Below are 19152 nucleotides of genomic sequence, written 5' to 3' on the forward strand. Positions count from 1 at the left end.
CATGGCAGGAGTGCTACTGAGAGGTAAATTTCAGTGACAGTCGCATTGTTTTGGGAAATGTTACATGTGTTCTATACTTTAGAAAAGGGACATTTTTTAAGGACTTCTGAGAGTCAATTCTGCGTGTAGGTAATTGTTTTGTGGATGAGTATTTCTCGATTTAACCTAGATCTTTCCATTTAGGTGATTTACACATAGCCCATGAGGATGAGAGTTTTGAGGTCTTTAGAAGAAATATGCTTGATGTACTTCACGGTCATGTGATAAAGGATCCTATCCTGTGGTGGTTATTTGTGAACAAATTTTCCCTCCAGTCTGCTTCCTGTGGTGTAACTTGGGTCCCCAGAGCTACTGTAAATTAACCTTATTCCTACTCAGCTGACGGTGAGGCCTACTGGCTTTAGAGGCAATGTGTTCAGAAAAAAAAAAAGAAAATGGAGGGTTAAATCTACTGTCATTTTTCTCCAATGGGAGCAGTATAAGAAAATTTGATTACTTGTATTGTTTTATGATCATTTAGGTGTCATTGAAATATACCTGATTTCTTTAGGCTTGATAAATCTGATTCCTTCCTTTCTTACTATCTTGTGTTTATTTCCCACCATGAATTTAGTGGTTTTCTAGCTAGTTTTTTTAAGTCTCTGAAAATAAGTTACTGTGTAAGTGCTCTGTGTCTTAGGGAAACAATTTATAAATTATAATTATGATCCAAAAGAAATTTTTGACTCTGTTCCTTTGAATTAAAATGTTATATTCCATAGTTTAAAAAGTTTATGAAGAGATAGGATATCAGAATAAAAGCCATTTATGTGTCAAATTTATATCGTATTGTTTTATTAAAAGCCTGCCATTGTGTTCCTTTACTAATATACTAGAGTATCATTTTCAATTTGGAACACCTCATTGATTTGCATCTTTTAAAAATCATCTAAGACCTTAATTTCCACCAAATCTAGTGTAGAGGAGGTTTGAAAGCTCAATTGACTGGATATATTGTGTAATTTAACCAGAAATAAAGGCGAAAGATGCTCCTTTTAAATCTTGCCAAGTTCATCAGAACCCTTTTATTGAGAAGTTTAGGTGCAAGGCGTTTGGGAGTGAAACCAGGTGCAAAATAATATGTCGTCAGCTATTTCACAGGATTAGTGAGGAAGAGAAGGACCACGACTAGGGCCAGATTATAAATAAGCCATATTCTTCCCCAGACTCAAGCCAGGTAACCGCAGCCACCAGCCAGCTGGTGAAGTGTTCGTGTAGATTTTAAGTAATGTTCACCATCTGCAGAGATCCGTATTACCCTAAGGGAGGAAATGAAAAATCAGAGCTTTGCATTTAGTTTCACGTAAGCACGGAAGAATTAAGCCTACAATTTCAAGGAATGTGATTATTCCTTCCCGCAGTGGTACCTTAGTATTCTTCAGTGGCAGAATTTCTCTGTGTCATTTCTCGAATTTGACAAGTTGAAAATAGCCTCTTTTCATCTCAAACCATTCCTTTTCCACCTACCTGTTTTTAAAATACAAGTTACGGTGTTGATCCATACAGAAGCCATGGCCTTTCTCCCTTTTCATATTTAACATATTATTTTCACAGATTACGGTGTGACTAGAGCCGATTTTTTTCTGTTACTCTTCTCCATGAAGGGTTCATCGACCCTCTCTTCTTTGAGTGCCTCTTTAGTGAAGCTGGAAAACGTCTGCCTCTAATATGGCCATTATTTCTGGGGTTTAACAGACATGTGCCTTGGATAAATTAAGGACCAGTCAAAGGAGGTCCATAAATATGAATGCTTTGCCAGCTGCCTTTCCATTAAACCCTGCTGGTTGAATGAAATTAGTAAATAATTACGTTGGTGGGGAATATGGTAGATCCAAATGGAATATAATGTCTTGCTTTAACAGCAGAGCTTAATTTTTTTCCTATACACCAAATTAGTTTTTAGGGCAATCTCCATTGCAAATGGACTGATTTGCATTAAAATTATGCCTCCTTGTTCTGATTTGTCAACACCTCTTTTTTAAAAAAGTCTTTAACATTAAGCATGGGTGGGTAAGACCATCTGTTTCTGGAGCTTGCCCGCAGCTCCATCGCTTAACACACGAGACAGGTTACAGCTGTTTAATTGTTATGGTGCTGAATGATTATCATTCTATCCAAAATGAACACTTACATATGAATGCACAGAAAGCGTGTGGTTAAGCATAAGGGGTCTAATTGTGAATTAACGGTGTTAGGTATTCATCAGTTAGCCCCGACATGAACAGTGAAGTGTAAAATAATGCTTTCCACAGACAATTCAACTCTTGGGTTTTAAGATGAGTCCCCGGTAGTGACTATTATGCGTATGAGAAACCCACTCCCAATACATTGGTGTATGCAAAGGGAAAAGATCACCATGTAACTCATAAAAAGCAAAGAGAAAACCATCTATGTGGTTACTGCACAAACCCTAACTCTTCCCTGCCCCCAAAAGCAGTATCCTCTGATCTGTGACCAGTGTGGGTACAAGCCCCAGAGTAAAAGCCTAGGTGGGCGATTATGGTTGCACGTACCAGCAAGGCACCCACAAGCTACTGGGAACATTTTTCTCAGCCACGTGAGGGTGGGTTTCCCCCTGTATGTAGAAACGGTGACACAGATTCACATCATTGTGCTGCAAAGGCTATAGCAATTTATCTTCTGTTTGGTCTGCTCAATACATTCCATAATGAAAAACAGAATGAAAACTTTTCAGCAAAATTGCAGGATAAGGATCGTGATATGCATGTAAAATAAGATATTTAAATGTCTTAGTTCCCAAGTAGTTACTGTAAAAGTGACTTGTGTTTCCGAATTTATGAGCAGATTATACGAAGATTTACATAGCCCTTTAAAAAATATTAATTTACGTTGCTCGAATCAAATCACTAATGAGGGAACACGAAATATATAAGGACAAGTTGTGATGTGCTCTTTATTCTAAAAAGCTGAATCGCATTTTGATTAGGAACTTTGCATCTATACCAGCACAGGGTTTATGCGAGACAGAGAATAAGAAAACTTCTTGACACAAAAGTGGAGTTGTCTCCACTTTGGGATCTAGCCCGTTCATATGAAGAAGGGTCCCGTCAAAGGGAGTATATCTTATGCAGGTGGAGCATAGGGGCCCCATCCTGGCGTCGCTGGGGCAGAGTGGACCCCATGGCTTATGAAAACAGATCACTGGCAGCCCGGAGATGCTTTGCTTAAAGTCAGATTTCTTTCTTTCTTCGTAGTCTCGTAAAAGATACCAGTGACTTCATGATTTTGTCCTTTTTAAACTGTCTTTATTAAAAAGATTAATTCATAGTACCTGTTATTTAAGGGTTTACTATGTGCTAAGGCACAATGCAAAGTTCTCTGCATATATTATCTTACTTAATTTTCACAACAACCTTATCAAGTGGAAGCTATTAAAATCTCGATTGACAGAACTCAGGCTCAGAGAGGTTCTATAACTTTTCCGTGGATGCACAGCTAGTAACAGAACCAGAAGCCAAGTCCACATGAACCGTTCCCAAGCCCCTCCTCTTAAGCACGAGACCATGCTGCCTCCTAAATTACTGTGGAATTGTTTCAGCATGTATGTATGTAGCAGAATAGGTGACAATTAAATTTTGTTCTGTGACAAAGATAATATCTACATACCTGTCACATTCGATTGAATTGTCATAGAAACAGATGCAGTAATAACCATGTCAGTGATATATCAGTAATAAAATGTCACTTTTTTATTCAGGAGAATTTGAATTATAGCTGATAACAGGATCCATAGCTTGCCAAAATAACAATAACAATTGCAGCAACAGAAAAAACAGTTCAGAGAAAATCAGTTTGTACTGTAGAGGATTTAAGAAAGTTGTAAACTACTTCTTGAAAACTCCACACTTTTTTTTTCACACTTCTTTTTAAAAGTTAAATTTATTTCCAGTTTCTTAGTAGACTGAATACTATGTATAGACATTGGCCACTGAAAAGCACTCATACAAAGTGAGTAGATGACTTGTGTAACCAGTATCGGCTCATGAAAAAAGTCTCAGAAAAGTTTAATACCCAGGATACGAGCGGTAAACATCTATGCACACTCTCTCACACCTGCAAATAAAGAAAAAATACTCTCTCTGTAAATCACCTTTGCAAAGAGCTATTTACCTACAGTTTTTTCCAAATAAATTACGGTTTTATCTTCAGTAAGTTAAACAGATTGTTCAACTTTGCTCATTATTTTTCCTGGTAAAGTTTTTAAAAATTGACAGTGGAAAGACCTAGTATATTTTACGTACTTATTCACGCCTTATTCTATAAGTTTTCTTAAATATTAAATGTTATGAATAGACAAAAGTAATGATGGTAGACAAGAAATTACACTCTTTGATATTGACCAAATAGATCGTTTTCATGGTTTCCTGCCACAAGACTTGCTAGCACTACACAGACACCACTTTGGTAATTGCAGTCACCAAGGTCACTGTACCAGAATGTTAAAGTCCAAATGTTTGTTTAGTGTAACATATATTTGTGTCTGATTTTCATTTATTGATGTGAAGAACTGTCTCTTATAGCTTAGTTCCCAAATCAGGGTGCTAAAATATACCTGATTTTTTTTTAAATTAAGGAAATCATAAGATAATGTGGTTTTGCTCACGTCATTCACTGAACTCAAGCGAGTAGAAATCTGAAGGAGACATGTGCCGCTCCATGTTTATGTTATGGTCCAGTAAATGAAATTACGCCACGTGCAAAGACTACCGCAAAAATTATGCATCACACGCCAAACGATAGTCATCTCTTTCGTAGGCTGTGTGCACTCCAGCATCAGTGAGCCTGCTGTCTGCATTCTGCCTGCTACACTGTTACTTCTGTTATGTAGATGTCATCTACAGTAAGGCATGAAATGCTAAACTGAGAGAAAACACCAAACATAATTCTCCCAGTTGTCTGTACAAAGTTCTGCAGCTTATCCTGGCACTGTTTCAGCAGTGCTGACTTGAAAAAGTGTGGTTTATCTCAAAGCACCTTTTCCATAGAATCCACATTTTTCTTCTGGGAAGACTTAAATGAGGAAAAATATTATTTCACTCTTTTGGAATGTCTTGGCATAAATAGTGTTCCAAACTGAAGCCTGGTATTTTGCTTGGGTAGGTGCATGCAAGAAGCAATGTGTTGTACAGATAATTTTTTCACCAAATTTCCAATCTAGTAAAATAATAAAATGTGCAAACTTTCAAAAACAATTTATTTGAAGCAGGTTTTCAAAAATGTGCTGCCAGTTTTAGGGGAACAAAAGCTCTTTCAAACGCATGTGCCCACGCGTGTGCTCGCACATACACACGCATACGCACACATATACATACACCGTTTTTCTTTACTGGCACAACCTAATTGTTAAAACTCACTTGCTAGTTGTTATATTTCACATTAATTGACCCCCCTAAATAGGATAAAATATTTGCAGTGTTTTATCTAATCTTAGCATGAGAATTCTGTGGTGAGAGAGGACATATTTTTAAGGGGCCTGAGTAAATTGTTTTCCAGGGTTTGAAATTACGTCGGTGTCATAATCCTTTGTGACAGGGTAGTCAGTACTAAAACAGGACAGTGCGTATCAGTTCAGGAACATCAAATCAACGGGTATGTGGCTTGCACACTGATTTAAACAGTTGCTGATTGGAATAAATGGATTTAATACGTACTTATTTGCAGACCGTAGCTTTTCTGTCATCCTACAGAAATTGGTACATGAATAATCTAAGAAAGATACCTACTTATAACTTTAATGAGATACTAACGTGAATCATTTTTAAGTCTGTATGATAAAGTATTACGAAACACACAATGCTAAATAAAAACTTGTCCTCGACTCTGAGGACTCTGCAGTGTTCACCGTGGTGAAGGATATGTCTGTATTTTATTATGGACTCATCTGATTGAATTATCCTCTTTTGGAGATGGGCCCCTAAGATCTTCGTGCAGTAATTAAACTGAGAAATATTTCTAGCGTTCTAGATTCTGTGTTCTTTGCCTGTGTCTAGGATATCCCCAAGAGTGAATTCAACAGCGCAGTGAAAATACTGTCCTATTTAATGTGCTCCAACCAAGCACATTGTTGACAGCAGAAACAGTGTGAATAGGTCACAACTACACACGTCAGCAACTGTGTACACACAGTCAAACTGTTGGCATATTTTCCCTTGTGAGCTGCCTAACGTAGATATAACCAACTTGGTTTGCCTTTGTTTCTTCTCTGTGTTTTGAAGAATCGGTTTGACAGTGAAAGGAAAGCAAAGTGGGAACTCATCTTATTCCGTGAAGACCTCCAATACCCCAGTTTCTCCCCCAGACAGGCACATATACTCCTCTGGCCTCTTTTTTAAAGGAGCAGCCTTCTTTGGAACTCAGCAAATATTTCTTATACAACAGGCATCAGCTGAAATGATTCTGGTCTTTGATTTTTCAAACTCACTTGTTTTAATTTTTCCTGGTTTTATCCCTCAGTTTTAATATCCTGCCGATCGGTTTTCCAAACTTGGGATTTTTAGAACAAGTTACAGCAGTTCTCATTATAAAGATTTCTTAAGTACATAAAGTACCCTCCTTTATGAGGCTGTGCCCACAGATTAATACTTCAAGTTGTTTGGATTTTAATCTTACTTCCCAGTTTCTCTCTTTAATTGGCAATGTTGAAATAAGGATTTCCACATTTTTTTGGTCTTATTTTCTCATTCAAGTAAATTCATTGACCAATCCAAAAACAGGTATGTTTCTCGTCTATCTTACCCAGGTACACAGTTCTGCTTCTGCTGAGTTGTATGTAGAGCTTGTTTATTAAGTGTATGGACTTTGGTCTCAGACCACCTGGTTGGAATTTTGGCCACATGAGGAAGTTATTTAATTTCCTGTGCCTCAAGTTTCTTCATTTGTGAAGTAGGGAAGATAATAAAAGTACCTATTACCCCATAGAGTGGTGAAAATTCAATGAGCCAGTTCATATAAAATGCTTGGCATAGTTTTCAGCACATAGTAACAGTCAGTAAAGGCTAGTGACTGTTAATACCGCTGTATATGATTAGGATAGATCGATCGGGCAGGGGGAGAGGAACAGATGGGTGAAGGCGAGGGAAGGATATTGTAAATGAGGTATTGCTCACATATGCTTCTTTCCCACAAGGTAGCCTCTCTGTTATTCGTAGAATTTCTCCAGGAGCTGCAAACACATGTAGGACATAGTGTTACCGAACCCGGGTCCAGCTGCTCGCCACTCGAAAGCCAATTCTTGAGACAAGTGTTGGTAGGAAAGGAGACGTTGCTTTGTTTCGGAGGCCGGCAACCAGAGGAGAGGGTGGACTCCTGTCCGAGAACCAACGCCCGATTGCTGTTCGGAGGACAGGGGCTTTTAAGGGCAGTTTCAGGGCTGTACAGGCGGAGGGCGGGGCTAGAACAGCATGGTCAGCTCTGACAGTCGCCTTGAAATCAGGAACGTGACGGTCTCATTGGCGTCACCTTGCTTGTTTTAAGTACAGTTGATCTTTAGTTCCAGGGTTTGTTCCCATTGCTTTGAGGCCAGCTCTCGGAATTGTGTGAAGTGGAGTAGCTTATGTCGTGGCCTCAGTTCAGTCATCCTGTAGCCGTCCTCCTCCAGCTCGTGGAGGGTGTTTGTATCCACAGGGCAGCTCATAGGACACGGCTCAGAATATGATCTGCAGCCCTTGAGGAGCTGAAGGTCCTTGACTGTGCTGAATGACCAAACTCCTATTATTTGGTCTCCTCTGACTGTTTTCCTCTGTTTCTGCGTTTTCTCACTTCTCTGATTAAACTTATTCTTTGGCTAAAGTTTTTCCGCAAACAAAAGGCAGGCTGAGGACCTGGGGACAAGGGCTATAGGGCCCTGCTCCGTTTCAGTAGGACCGCCATGATAAGTACATTGGATCATTTTCTTCATCAGGTATTAAGAATCCCTTATGAGCCAGGAGAGGGGAATACAGTGGTTAGCGTGGCCATAGAGCTTGCATTTCTAATGCGGAAGATTTACACGTTAAGTCTCCTATGCCTGTATATTGTTAAAGCCTTGCGTTTTCCTGGAATCTCTTAACTGAAATGAATTGATCACGGCTAGTTCTGGATTTTTTCCTCTTCTCCTTTTACATTTACCCTGGTGTTTATAGTCCTAGACTTCATCCACGAGACGTATTCAGGGGGAAGAACGGGAAGAATCAGTTAACTAGAGGAAACGGAGGGAGCAGGGCTGCCCATAATTTTGATAGATAAGCAGATGAGGCCACAGCATGTAGGTAGAATTTCCAAAAAGATGCTGTTCCTCCCTACTCCACATTGGGAACGAAAAATGGTACGAGAAGACTATGAGCCAGCTCCTTCCCGGGGGGCTGTAGAATCCGTGTCCTTTACTCAGCCGCACAGACAAGAGTAAATCAGTTTGTGTTCATCCCCACGCATCTTCCCCAAAAGTAAAGGGGGGGAAGTATGGTAAACAGGGGCCTTGAAAAGAGAAAGAATTCTTTTTAAAAAGAAGCACCTAGAGGGGAGTGTGTGAAGAGGATACAGTACTAGTCATTTGCTTTGGTGATATTGGAGGTTTATGAGCTAATCATAGAATAAAAATTCTTTTGAGGAGCCAGACCTTTCTCCCACACCTCAGATTTCACTGAGCCTTTGCCCACCTGTACCGGCAATTAGACCAAGGACTTCCACTGCATGGGCTCGAAACTGGCACCGTTGTTTCATTTGTAATGTTCTGGGATGACTGTGTATCGGATGAGCCCTAGCATTTGAAGACACTCGCCTGCCTTCTGCCACGTAAGGTGGATCCACCTGGCACTTTCCCAAGGAAGCCTGTGGAAGACGTCGAAAAGATGGTGGTACTACCCTATGGCTTTTGGGAGCAAGTATCTGCTGAGAGTCACGTTAGGTCAGGAAAGATTGCGCAGCACTTCTGAGGTCCTTTCATTCATTGCTTCTACTAAAGAAAACATTTCCGTTTGTTTCTAAATGTCTGAGAAGAGGCATTATGACATAGCAGTTAAGAGCAGGCTCCAGAGCCAGACAGCCTAGACAGCTAGCCCGTGACCTTGTACAAACTGCCTCTCTCCTCCTTTCTTCATCTGTATTTACTGTGTGACTGTATTTACATCGTAGGGTTGTGGTGAAGATTAAATGAGAGAATGATATAAAGCACTTAGAGCTAGAAATCTGGGTCTCAAAAATATATCGCCAGGTGTTTGTAATCTGCAGGTTACGGAACCAGAGCTCCTGAAATGCTAGAATCGTAAGCGGCACTTATGAGCGTGTGTGCGTGTTTTTCAGGGGGCGAGCGCAGAGAATCCGTAAGTCTCACCACTTGTCTCGGAGATCTGAGACCCCAGAAAGATTAAGAACCGCTATCTTATAGGAAACACGGTAACACTCACCTCCTGTACCCCACAGGGGTCTTCTTAAAAGATAAATAAGCAAGAGGGAGGAGATATGGGGATGTGTGCATGTGTACAGCTGATTCACTTTGTTATACAGCAGAAACTAACACACCATTGTAAAGCAATTATACTCCAATAAAGATGTTTAAAAAAAAAGATCAATAATTGAAACTCCAGGGAAAGTGTTTTATGAATACAGCATTTTACTGGAGAACAGTTTTTAAAGGGCTCCATTTTGTATGTCTCGAGCTCATATTTATAAGAGTTTTCTTCTATAAAACAAATTTAAAACTTCTTCGTAGATCTAATAGGAACGACTTTCCTTCAGTGTCAGAACACGGTTGTTCATTTTCAAAGTGATTTTTTTGCAACTTAATTTGCGTTTCAGCAATTGATAAGTGTATTAATTTTTTAAATATACTGTATTATTTTTTACAATTATTGTTGCTAATGGCTTTTTACAACATACCTGCATTTTTCTGATGATTTCCTGTAGTGGCTCATATAATGATGTTTTTATTGTTGCAATTATTATCTTTAATAATTATTTGAACCTCGTATACGGACATCTTCTTTTAACTTCTTCATTATTTAGAGCCAGGCTTCTGTGGTATTGTCGGAAATTTTACTCTACGTGACCAAAATACAGGTGGTGGGTTTTCCTCCCCTTCTCTCTTAGTCTTAAACTATCAGCCTCAACTATTCCCTGTGATATAAAATGCAAATGACACATCTTTGTATTTTTTTCTTCAGTACAGATACTTTTCTTATGGTTAGTTTTACAACTTTTTGCAAAACGTGTTTTAAATATTTTTAATATGTAAAGCTTTATGTAAAATTTGACCTGCCGTATGCTTTAAATGTTTTCTAATTTCGGCTCCACTTTCGATATTCCCTTGGCCCAATGACAAACCTACCTTTACCCATAATCCACTGTTTTGCATAATTGATTCTGTTTGCTAAAATAATGGGATTGGCTGGATTCTAACTTATTCCTCCTTTAAAACTACTAATCCAGATCAGAATTAATTACATTCCTTACTTTGATTGTGTTAACTGAAGTAGACCCGATGTAAAAGCCAAAGGCTTATACTCCAACTCTGATCGGTGTTATTAATTTTCATAAACTAAGAATTCCCTCAGAAGTACTACCCTAGCTGAACCAGAAACTCCACAGTGTTTAAAGGCACTTTGTTTATCCTCCGTATTAAGTGAGCTCTTATGGGACTACTGGATTATATAATGTTTGGAAGGAATTATTAAGAAAGTATATGAATGATGTTATACAGTAATACATTTTTATTTTAATGTTTGAAAAGAATTATTTTTATGAAATTGTAATTTCAGACTAGTGCCTGACACTGTTTCTCCTCCCCCTTAATTTCTCCTGCTATATATTGTCGGTTGGCCATAAACATGCTTATTTTTATATGCAGTTCAGAAGCCTCTGATGGAATCCTGTGGCAAAGTGAGGCATCCTTTTATATACACGGTACAGATGGGTCTAAACCATTTGTGGTTTTGTTTACACACGTGACAGAACTACCAGACTTGAGTAGCTCACCTGAAAGTTATAGTTGAAATCATTCTGTTAAAAGTCCTGCGACCACTTGCATATGTCAGTAATGAAAAATAATCAACATAAGCATCTTTGAAAAGCAATTTTAGACCATTAAGGAGGTACGAATTTTGGCCAAGCAAGAAGCTTTGAGGCTTATTAAGAATATATTAGGTCTCTCCAGTGAGTGAACGGAGAGGGATATTTATGCCTCTGTTCAAGAGGAAAGGTGTAGGCTAATTGTAAGCTCATGAAAGATTAAATGGACAGGTACAGTAAAAGACGTCAGTCCTCATCCTGACTGTTCCAGCAAAGCTCTTGTGAGAAGCAGAGCCTATTCCTTTATGAATCCTGAAAAGAAACAAGATCTCAGTCCGTGTTTCTTAATGGACTGTGTACGTGATACATCACTGTGCATCTCACATGTAGTCAGGGGCTGCTGGGTAATCATATTCTACAGAACTTACACGGTACCGTATTAAATTTGCTCAAGGACTCTCAGTTTCCTTCTTTATTTTTTCTTCTTTATTAACCACGTTTGATTATTTGTAAATATGCAAGTAACTCAAGAGAGAAGGTGAATGAAGTAGAATTTCTGTGGGTTTATCTTGCAGATTGAAGAAAGCATCCGAACATACATAAATGGCTCCTCAGGACCTTCGGTGTGTTCTTTCTGCCCTTCCACTGTGTGACCCTTATGAAACTACTTTGTTAAAAACGAACTGAAAAAAAGAGAATTATTTTCTCACCTCCCCCCCAAAAAAGTTGATTATTTGTAGATCTCATAGTTGTAAATTTCCAAAATTGTTTAGTAATAAAGAATTGATTCCATTTGTTCTACTTAGCTATGCTTTCGTATAACCTCGGGAAGGATCAGGGTGAGTCCATTCCAAATAATCTGCGAAAGGGAGTGTTAGTTTATCTGCATACTTTTCCTGAAAATGCTGAGCATATCCTGGAATCGTGGCTACATTTTCTAAAACGTGAATATATTGCATTTTTAGAAGATATGAAGTGCATCTCTGTCATGTAATGGGAGTCTTATGTCAGCTGCAGCTACTCAATTTGCATGTAAATTCTGAAAATTTCCTTGTCCCATGTGACACTTCTGAAATGTCTGTCTGTTCTTTTTTCCTTTTTAATTTCTCAAGCTCACTATTTGGATAAGATAGTTAAAGGTACTGTATACTTGCTCTTTGTTGACATATCTCTATATAACTGTGTATTAGCTTGCACTAGGTATGAAAATAGACTGTTTTCATGCATATTTTTGTAAATTATAAATCAGGCTTACATTATGTGAAATCCTTTGGATTTAAAGTATTGAGACTTGAATGTCTGTGTCTCATTTTTATAAGTTTGGGTTATTGCAGATTTCATCCTATGTAAAAACATTAGTTTTCACTGGAACCAAAAACTGAAGATAACAGTAATTTGCTGTTTTTTGGTTTTTTGGGTTTTTCTGTTTTGTTTTCTGGTTTTTTTGGTTTTTTTTGGCTTTAAGATCTTCATTGTTGGCAATTCGGCTCATAAGCTTTAAATTCTAAATCAAAGAATCATGAACGCTCACTCTTATCACAGAATAAGAAATTGTCAATCTAAAGAAGATTCTGGTTAACATATGTTGAGAGAAATCTCATTTATCCTCATATGGAAACTTCTTTGGCTTTTTCTCAGTGTTTCGAAATATATGTGATATAATTTATGTTTTGTGATTTTCTAAAACAACTACAAAATACTGTGCATTCTAGAAAACAGAAATGGTAACACCACTCAGCAGAAAACAGCAGATTCTTTGTCTTCAGTTATCATAGAAATAAGTGAAAACCATATTTTTCAGAAGAGAAAATTCCCTTTCCCTTGCTCCTCAGATTACCTATTTTTTTTTCCTTGTTTGTGCTTTTCATTAGAATATGAAAATATTCACGACGATATCCAGGCGTTCATGTAATAACTCCTTGTGTGCAGGCAGTCAGCTGCTACACATCTTTGTCAGTGGGGCAGTTAAACCCCTTATTTTTTTTTTCATTAAAAACAAAACAGAAACATCCATAAGGAAAATTCACCTTTTAGGTGTTGAATAATCCGTAAATACAGATGGTAATTGTCTGAAGGAAAAGAAGCAGCAAAATTAATCTTCTCCTGACCTGATGGTGTCCATAAGTGTAATTTCATCATACCCAGCCACAAGAGACTGTCACAATGGTCTTCCTTCTGTTAACGCTAACCTTAAGAGACAGAAGGTCTCTGAGATCTTTTCATTTCACGTTCCACAGTGGAGGAGGGGAAGCCAAGATATGAATAATTCTTTTAATCCAGACTTAAAATAAACATCCTTAAACGGATTGTTCCCTTAAACTTTGTCACCAAAACAAGAGTAGCATTCTACTTACAAGAAGCTGTAGAACAAACTCCACCTGCCAGAGCAAGTATTTTTTTTACTAGTATATATTTTATGCCAAATTATAAGTAATTCTTTCCAAAGAGATCTGATTAATAGCCAATTATTCTTGCCATTTTAGAGCATTTATATCCTCGTTTCTGTCAGTGTCGTGTCACGCTCATAGACAAGAGCACCAGAATCTACCCAAGTGTCATCCTCATAAACAGATCATGTTGGCTGCATGCCAGTTATCATCTGTAGGAAGTGGCAGAATTTTTTTTTTTAATGTCATGTTAGGCTGAAACAATTATAGATTTTGGATATATTAAATTATTTTCATTGTTTCCCAAATTTTCCCTCCTTGCCCATAAAAGCAGACAAGATAGGATATAAAGGTAACAGCATAAAAGCTTTAGGGAGATTGTCACAAACTATCACTCTTCGCGCTCTGTCTTGAAGCACGTGACTACCGTGTTTTTGTTCGGTCTATCGATGTTTTACTGTGGTCCTTATGGTATTTCATTTTGTCCGTCCTAAGTAATCAAATATGCACAGCTATTACATTCGGTTGGAAATCCTGTCGGTCCTACCCATCCGTATGCAGCCTGAATCCTAGTGTCTGTTAGAATAGATGCTAAGCTGCCTCACTATTTCCTGGGCTTTGCTTATTCTGTGAAAAGGAATGTATCCTCGGCATAAAGTATAGTCATTAATACTGGCCTATACTTTGTGCAGCTATTTAATGCGCTGTAATTTCACATGAATATACGGCAACTCTGAGACCAGATAAAACTAATGTTCTCTTTCCGACATCATTCATATCCTCATACCCGCTTTCATGCTTTGAAATTAGAGGGAATTTTTGAAAGCAACAAGGCGCTTTTAAGAAGGCATGTCTAACCAGTGGCCAGTGTTGTTTACAACAGATTGAAGGTCTTTTCTAGGGCTTCTGAGATGGTCTTTTTGTGACGCTTTTTCACGCCTTACAACCAACCTTGTCGCTTTGCTAAAGGAAAAAAATTTAAGTTCATTTTGTCTGGCCTGCAGCAATTTAGTGGATCATTGCAGGTATTTCTGTCCTGCACAGGTAAGTGGTGTCTCAAGGGTCAGGCCAATCAAAGATGCCACTTGGATGGGGATGAGATGCCTCAGATAATGTTGCTGTTTCTGTCCATGTGCAATTACAGTATTTGTGCTGTTTCGAAAGGCCTGTTCCCACTAAGTGTCCCTCATTTGTTTACTTGAGGTGCAAAAACTTTCAATACTCAGATCACTTTCTGTTGTCCTTCTTTGTCTCTTTCGACAGAGGGGTGCCCCGGTCTGTGCAACAGCAATGGAAGATGCACACTGGACCAAAACGGCTGGCATTGTGTTTGCCAGCCAGGGTGGAGGGGAGCAGGGTGTGACGTGGCCATGGAGACCCTCTGCACAGATAGCAAGGACAATGAGGGAGGTAAGAGACGCTGAGCAGGAAAGCGAGCTTGTGCCGGAACTCAGGTTTATGAGTTCTCGCGGGTACCTGGTTATCTGTTGCCAAAAAAAAAAAAAAAAAAAAAAATCCGATCCCCATAGATTAAATTTTTTGAAAAATGTATGAGTGCTGATAGGGTGATTTTGCTCCCTATTTTCCCTGAGACAAATGCAAGATTATCGTCATTCAGGGAAAAGGCAAGGTAACCAAGCTACCGGGTAATGTACATTGTTCTCCATTCCTCGTGGTAATCTCCAGGTGACAGTTCTCCTCGGTGCAGTTTTTAGGACCCTGTAGATTGGGAGCTCTAAAGCAGCATTTTAATAATGCAACATTCCAAAAGGTGCAAGACAGCTCCCAAGCTCTTCTGTTGGAAGGCCTGGATGAAAAGAAAAAAAAAAAAAAAAAAAAGGAACAGAAAGCAATCCCCTTGAAGCTGTACCTCCAGTGTCTTTTTATCCTTAACTTTACACCCTGTGAAAAGGATTATGATATTCCACCCCATATAAGCCCAGGGTTAAGAAATAAGTATTTTCCCCGTTGCGCACATCCTCCGTGCTAGTGTATTTCAGTTTCAGAGAACAGAGAAGTGAGAGTTAGCGTTTGTCTCCAGTGATGGAGGACTTGCCCCTGGAGCTGTTCAGTTTTGGTGTCCCTTTGGGACTGAGGTTTTCGGAAGGATGCAGTTTCTGTCTGGACCTCTGCGGTCACCTGCTGTGTGGGTTAGTGTGTGTTTCCCTACCCCCACCTTCGTCCCACCTGCCCTTGTGGGAGTGTCCACGTGGGCAATATAGTGTTGGTTAAAAGTGCAGGTTTAGAGTCAGATCTTCCCTCCAACTCGTAGTGCTCATGTGACCTTAGACAAGGTTCTTATCCCTTTACATTTCAAATGCTTCATGTATAAAAGAGTGATAAAGAAGTTTCTGGAAGGATTAAGCTAGAGAATGTTTGTAAAGTACTTAGTGTATTGCCGGGGATATATTATATTGTGAGTAGCGGCTATTATTATCCTATTTTCCTTCTTTTGCTTTCAAAAGTGCTCCCCTTGACTGGGTGAAATTCATAAAAGGTTGTCAGAGAAGGTTGAATGGCCTTTTCCTTTCCAAATAGAGTGGACCTAACTTCAGGCAGACCTCAGAGATGTTGCGGGTCCGGTTCCAGAGCATTGCAGTAAAGCAAGTACCAGAATAAAGCAAGTCCCACTAACTGTGGGGTTTCCCAGTGCATATCAAAGTTACGTTTACCGTCCACTGTTAAGTTACCCTATACTGCAGTCTGTCAAGTGGGCAATAGCCTTATGTCTAAAAAACAATGTACATACCTTAATATAAAAATATTGCTAAAAAGGGTTAACCGTCATCTGAGCCTTAAGCAAGTTGTAACATCAAAGTCGTAACATCAAACATCAAAAAAACCATCATAGATCACCAGCACAGATATAATAATGAAAAAGTTTGAAATATTGTGAGAATTACCGAAACGTGACACAGAGACACAAGGTGAGCAGATGCTGTTGGAAAAACAGCGCGCTGGTCTTTGCTCCACGCGGAGTTGCCACAAACCTTCAATGTATGAAAAATGCAGTATCTTTGGAGCACAATAAAGGGAAACACAGTAAAAACAAGGCCTGCCCTGTACGGTTCTCTCAGAAGCAGAGTGCCAGAACCAGCTGTCAGCTCTCCCCATTGCCCCAACACACACACACACACACACACACACACACACACACACACACTACAGTCATTCTGAAACCAAACGTTATTTGTGTCTCAACTTCCTAAGAGTTGCAATTCTCCCCTTTCATTCTAGCACATTGGTCACTATTTTCCCTGTTTTCTTTTAACCTGGGCTCTTGAGAAACTTGAGCCACTGGTTCTGAGCTGAAGCCTCCTTTGCTGTCTGCTCCTGATAGATTTAGGTGGTCCTTAACCCTCGCAGCCCCTCCTGCCTAATGATATGCGGTTGCCCCGATCCCTCCTCAGCGCGCCCATGTGCCTGTCTTAGGAACCACAGCATCAGTCCTCTCTGACCCCCAGCCCAGACGGCAACTTTCCTCCTTGCTTTCCCCCAAGGAGCCCCTACCCCACTGTGTTCTATTGCCCAGGGAGGAAGGAGAGCTTCCCTTCCTCCTTTTTTTTTTTTTTTTAAATTACTCTTTTATTTTTTATTCTTTTGCCACACAGCATGAGGGATCTTAGTTCCCCGACCAGGGATCGAACCCATGCCCCCTGCAGTGGAAGGGCGGAGTGCTGGACCGCCAGGGAAGTCCCTTCCCTTCCTCCTTGATCAGATATTTCACACTTGTCTTCTAAAAGATTTACCTTGAGGAGGTTACAGACTCTTGCAGAGGGAAGCAAACTGCAGGGCCAAGTCTGCAGAGACGCTGCGGCGTAACTGAGGGGCTAATCAACTCTTTAGTATTGTTATCAGCTAAGGAGGTTTCTCTCTTTCCTCAAAATTTATCAGCTGTGAATTGGCCTCATTCCCCCCTTGTTTATTCCTCTTAGCCTGAAGCTAGGCTATCTCTAGACTTGCCTCTCCAAGGGGAAATCTGAGCTGATAGAAGCCCTCATGTGGATTCTCTGCTTATCTCATATAATTTGTATTCCTGTCCCTAACCTAATTTTGTTGATCTGAGCAGGAATCTCAGTGCCAGCTTTATTATATCCTGAGATTGTAACCTGGGTGCCTTATAACCCAAGCTAGAGGGTTCCTTGAACTTAAGCATGGGCTGTGTGTATACAGACAATATTTTCCACACCAAACCCCAACTCAAGACACATAATCTGGCAATTAAGGATATCATTATCATTATATGAGGACAATAAAACAGAATGTTTAAAATAAGGACTATACTTGAAATTCTGTGATACGTAGGAACTGTACCATTAGAGATCTATTGTCTAAACTAAGTTTGATGTCAAAATGGTGAATTAGCCAGAAAGTAGCTATAAGTAATTTGATTTAACACATTAAGTAACTAAGGAGGAGGAGAAGATGAAGAGAGGTTGATTTAGCCCGAATCAGAAATTAAACGTATCATACGAATAGCTGCTGGTCTAGTCTGAGTAATTTTGTAGAACACAACTTTAAGAACTTTGCAGAACACACACGCACACGCACACACACACACAAAGAAAGTTGCTTACTATTCCCAGAACTGAAAAAGATATATTTAAAAATTTTAGAGAGGACAGCCACATACGGCTAAATAAATATTTTTTTCTTACGCCAAGCGTCTTCCTTCGCCTCCAAAATATACCTTCCTTTACCAAATCCACTTCACCGCATTTCTACTGCCTAAGCCTAAAGATCCCCAACCTATGGATCTCACTAAATAAATAAAGAACCACCTGCCGATGCAGGGGGCACGGTTGGAGCCCTGGTCCGGGAAGATCCCACATGCCGCGGAGCACCTAAGCCGTGCACCACAACTAGTGAGCCTGTGCTCTAGAGCCCGCAAGCCACAACTACTGAGCCCGCGAGCCACAACTACTGAAGCCCGCATGCCACAACTACTGAGCCCACCCACCTAGAGCCCGTGCTCCACAACAAGAGAAGCCACCGCAATGAGAAGCCCGCGCACTGCAACGAAGGCAGCCCCTGCTCGCCACAACTAGAGAAAGCCCGTGCGCAGCAACAAAGACCCAACGCAGCCAAAAATAAATAAAATAAATTTATTTTTAAATTAAACAGGTGACCCTCTCTGCCTGTGGAGCCAGCTTCCCCTTTATGTCTCTAACGGGCATGAGGAAGAGCAGGCTTCGAGGGGAATCTGCAATGAGGACCAAGAGAGGTGGGCTACCAATAAAGTAGCCTCCGGAGGGGCTTTAGCTACTCTTGCAGCACCTGCGTAGTCATGAGAAGTGAATCTCCTGTTCAGTCGGACCTTGTTTCTTTAAGGCTCAAATAAATAGCTGTTGCATACACAGACTCATTAGCTTTTCAGAACTAAGACCATCTTTTACCCACCATAAAGGCCTTGACAAAGATCCCCACTCTCTGTGGACTCAACAAGGTGTCTCCCCCTTTGCTTCTCAAATCTGAGCTCCAGGTGTCGCACAGAGGCAGCTGGAGCAGACATCAGGGCAGAGGTGGGCTATGGGAGAGTCAACTTTTAAATCACACAGTGGACGTCAGAAACTTGTGGTCACTGGACCAGCGAATTGTGGCGAACATCTCCACACAGGGCCTGTAGGCACTTTGGAAGCAAGGACAAGATATCCTTTTCTCGTTGGAAACGGTTTCTGAGCAAGGGATCCACGCTGCAGGCCTCCACCTGGCTTTTACATATTTC

General features: G+C 40.0%; 1 protein-coding gene across 8 annotated transcripts in view; it reads left to right on the plus strand.

The window, feature by feature from the left end:
• The window catches only part of TENM3 (teneurin transmembrane protein 3), a 439982-nt gene that overhangs the window by 348517 nt on the left and 72313 nt on the right, over positions 1–19152 (plus strand). For 7 of the 8 annotated variants that reach the window (XM_065899885.1, XM_065899886.1, XM_065899887.1 and 4 more), the window contains one exon: positions 14691–14837. In XM_065899885.1, the coding sequence (XP_065755957.1) occupies positions 14691–14837 (147 nt within the window). Of the gene's footprint in view, positions 1–12152; positions 12180–14690; positions 14838–19152 lie in introns of all 8 variants that reach the window. The other variant, XM_065899884.1, reaches the window with a different exon arrangement.

The sequence above is a fragment of the Phocoena phocoena genome, chromosome 21 (genome assembly GCF_963924675.1).
Source record: "Phocoena phocoena chromosome 21, mPhoPho1.1, whole genome shotgun sequence".
NCBI lineage: Eukaryota > Metazoa > Chordata > Mammalia > Artiodactyla > Phocoenidae > Phocoena > Phocoena phocoena.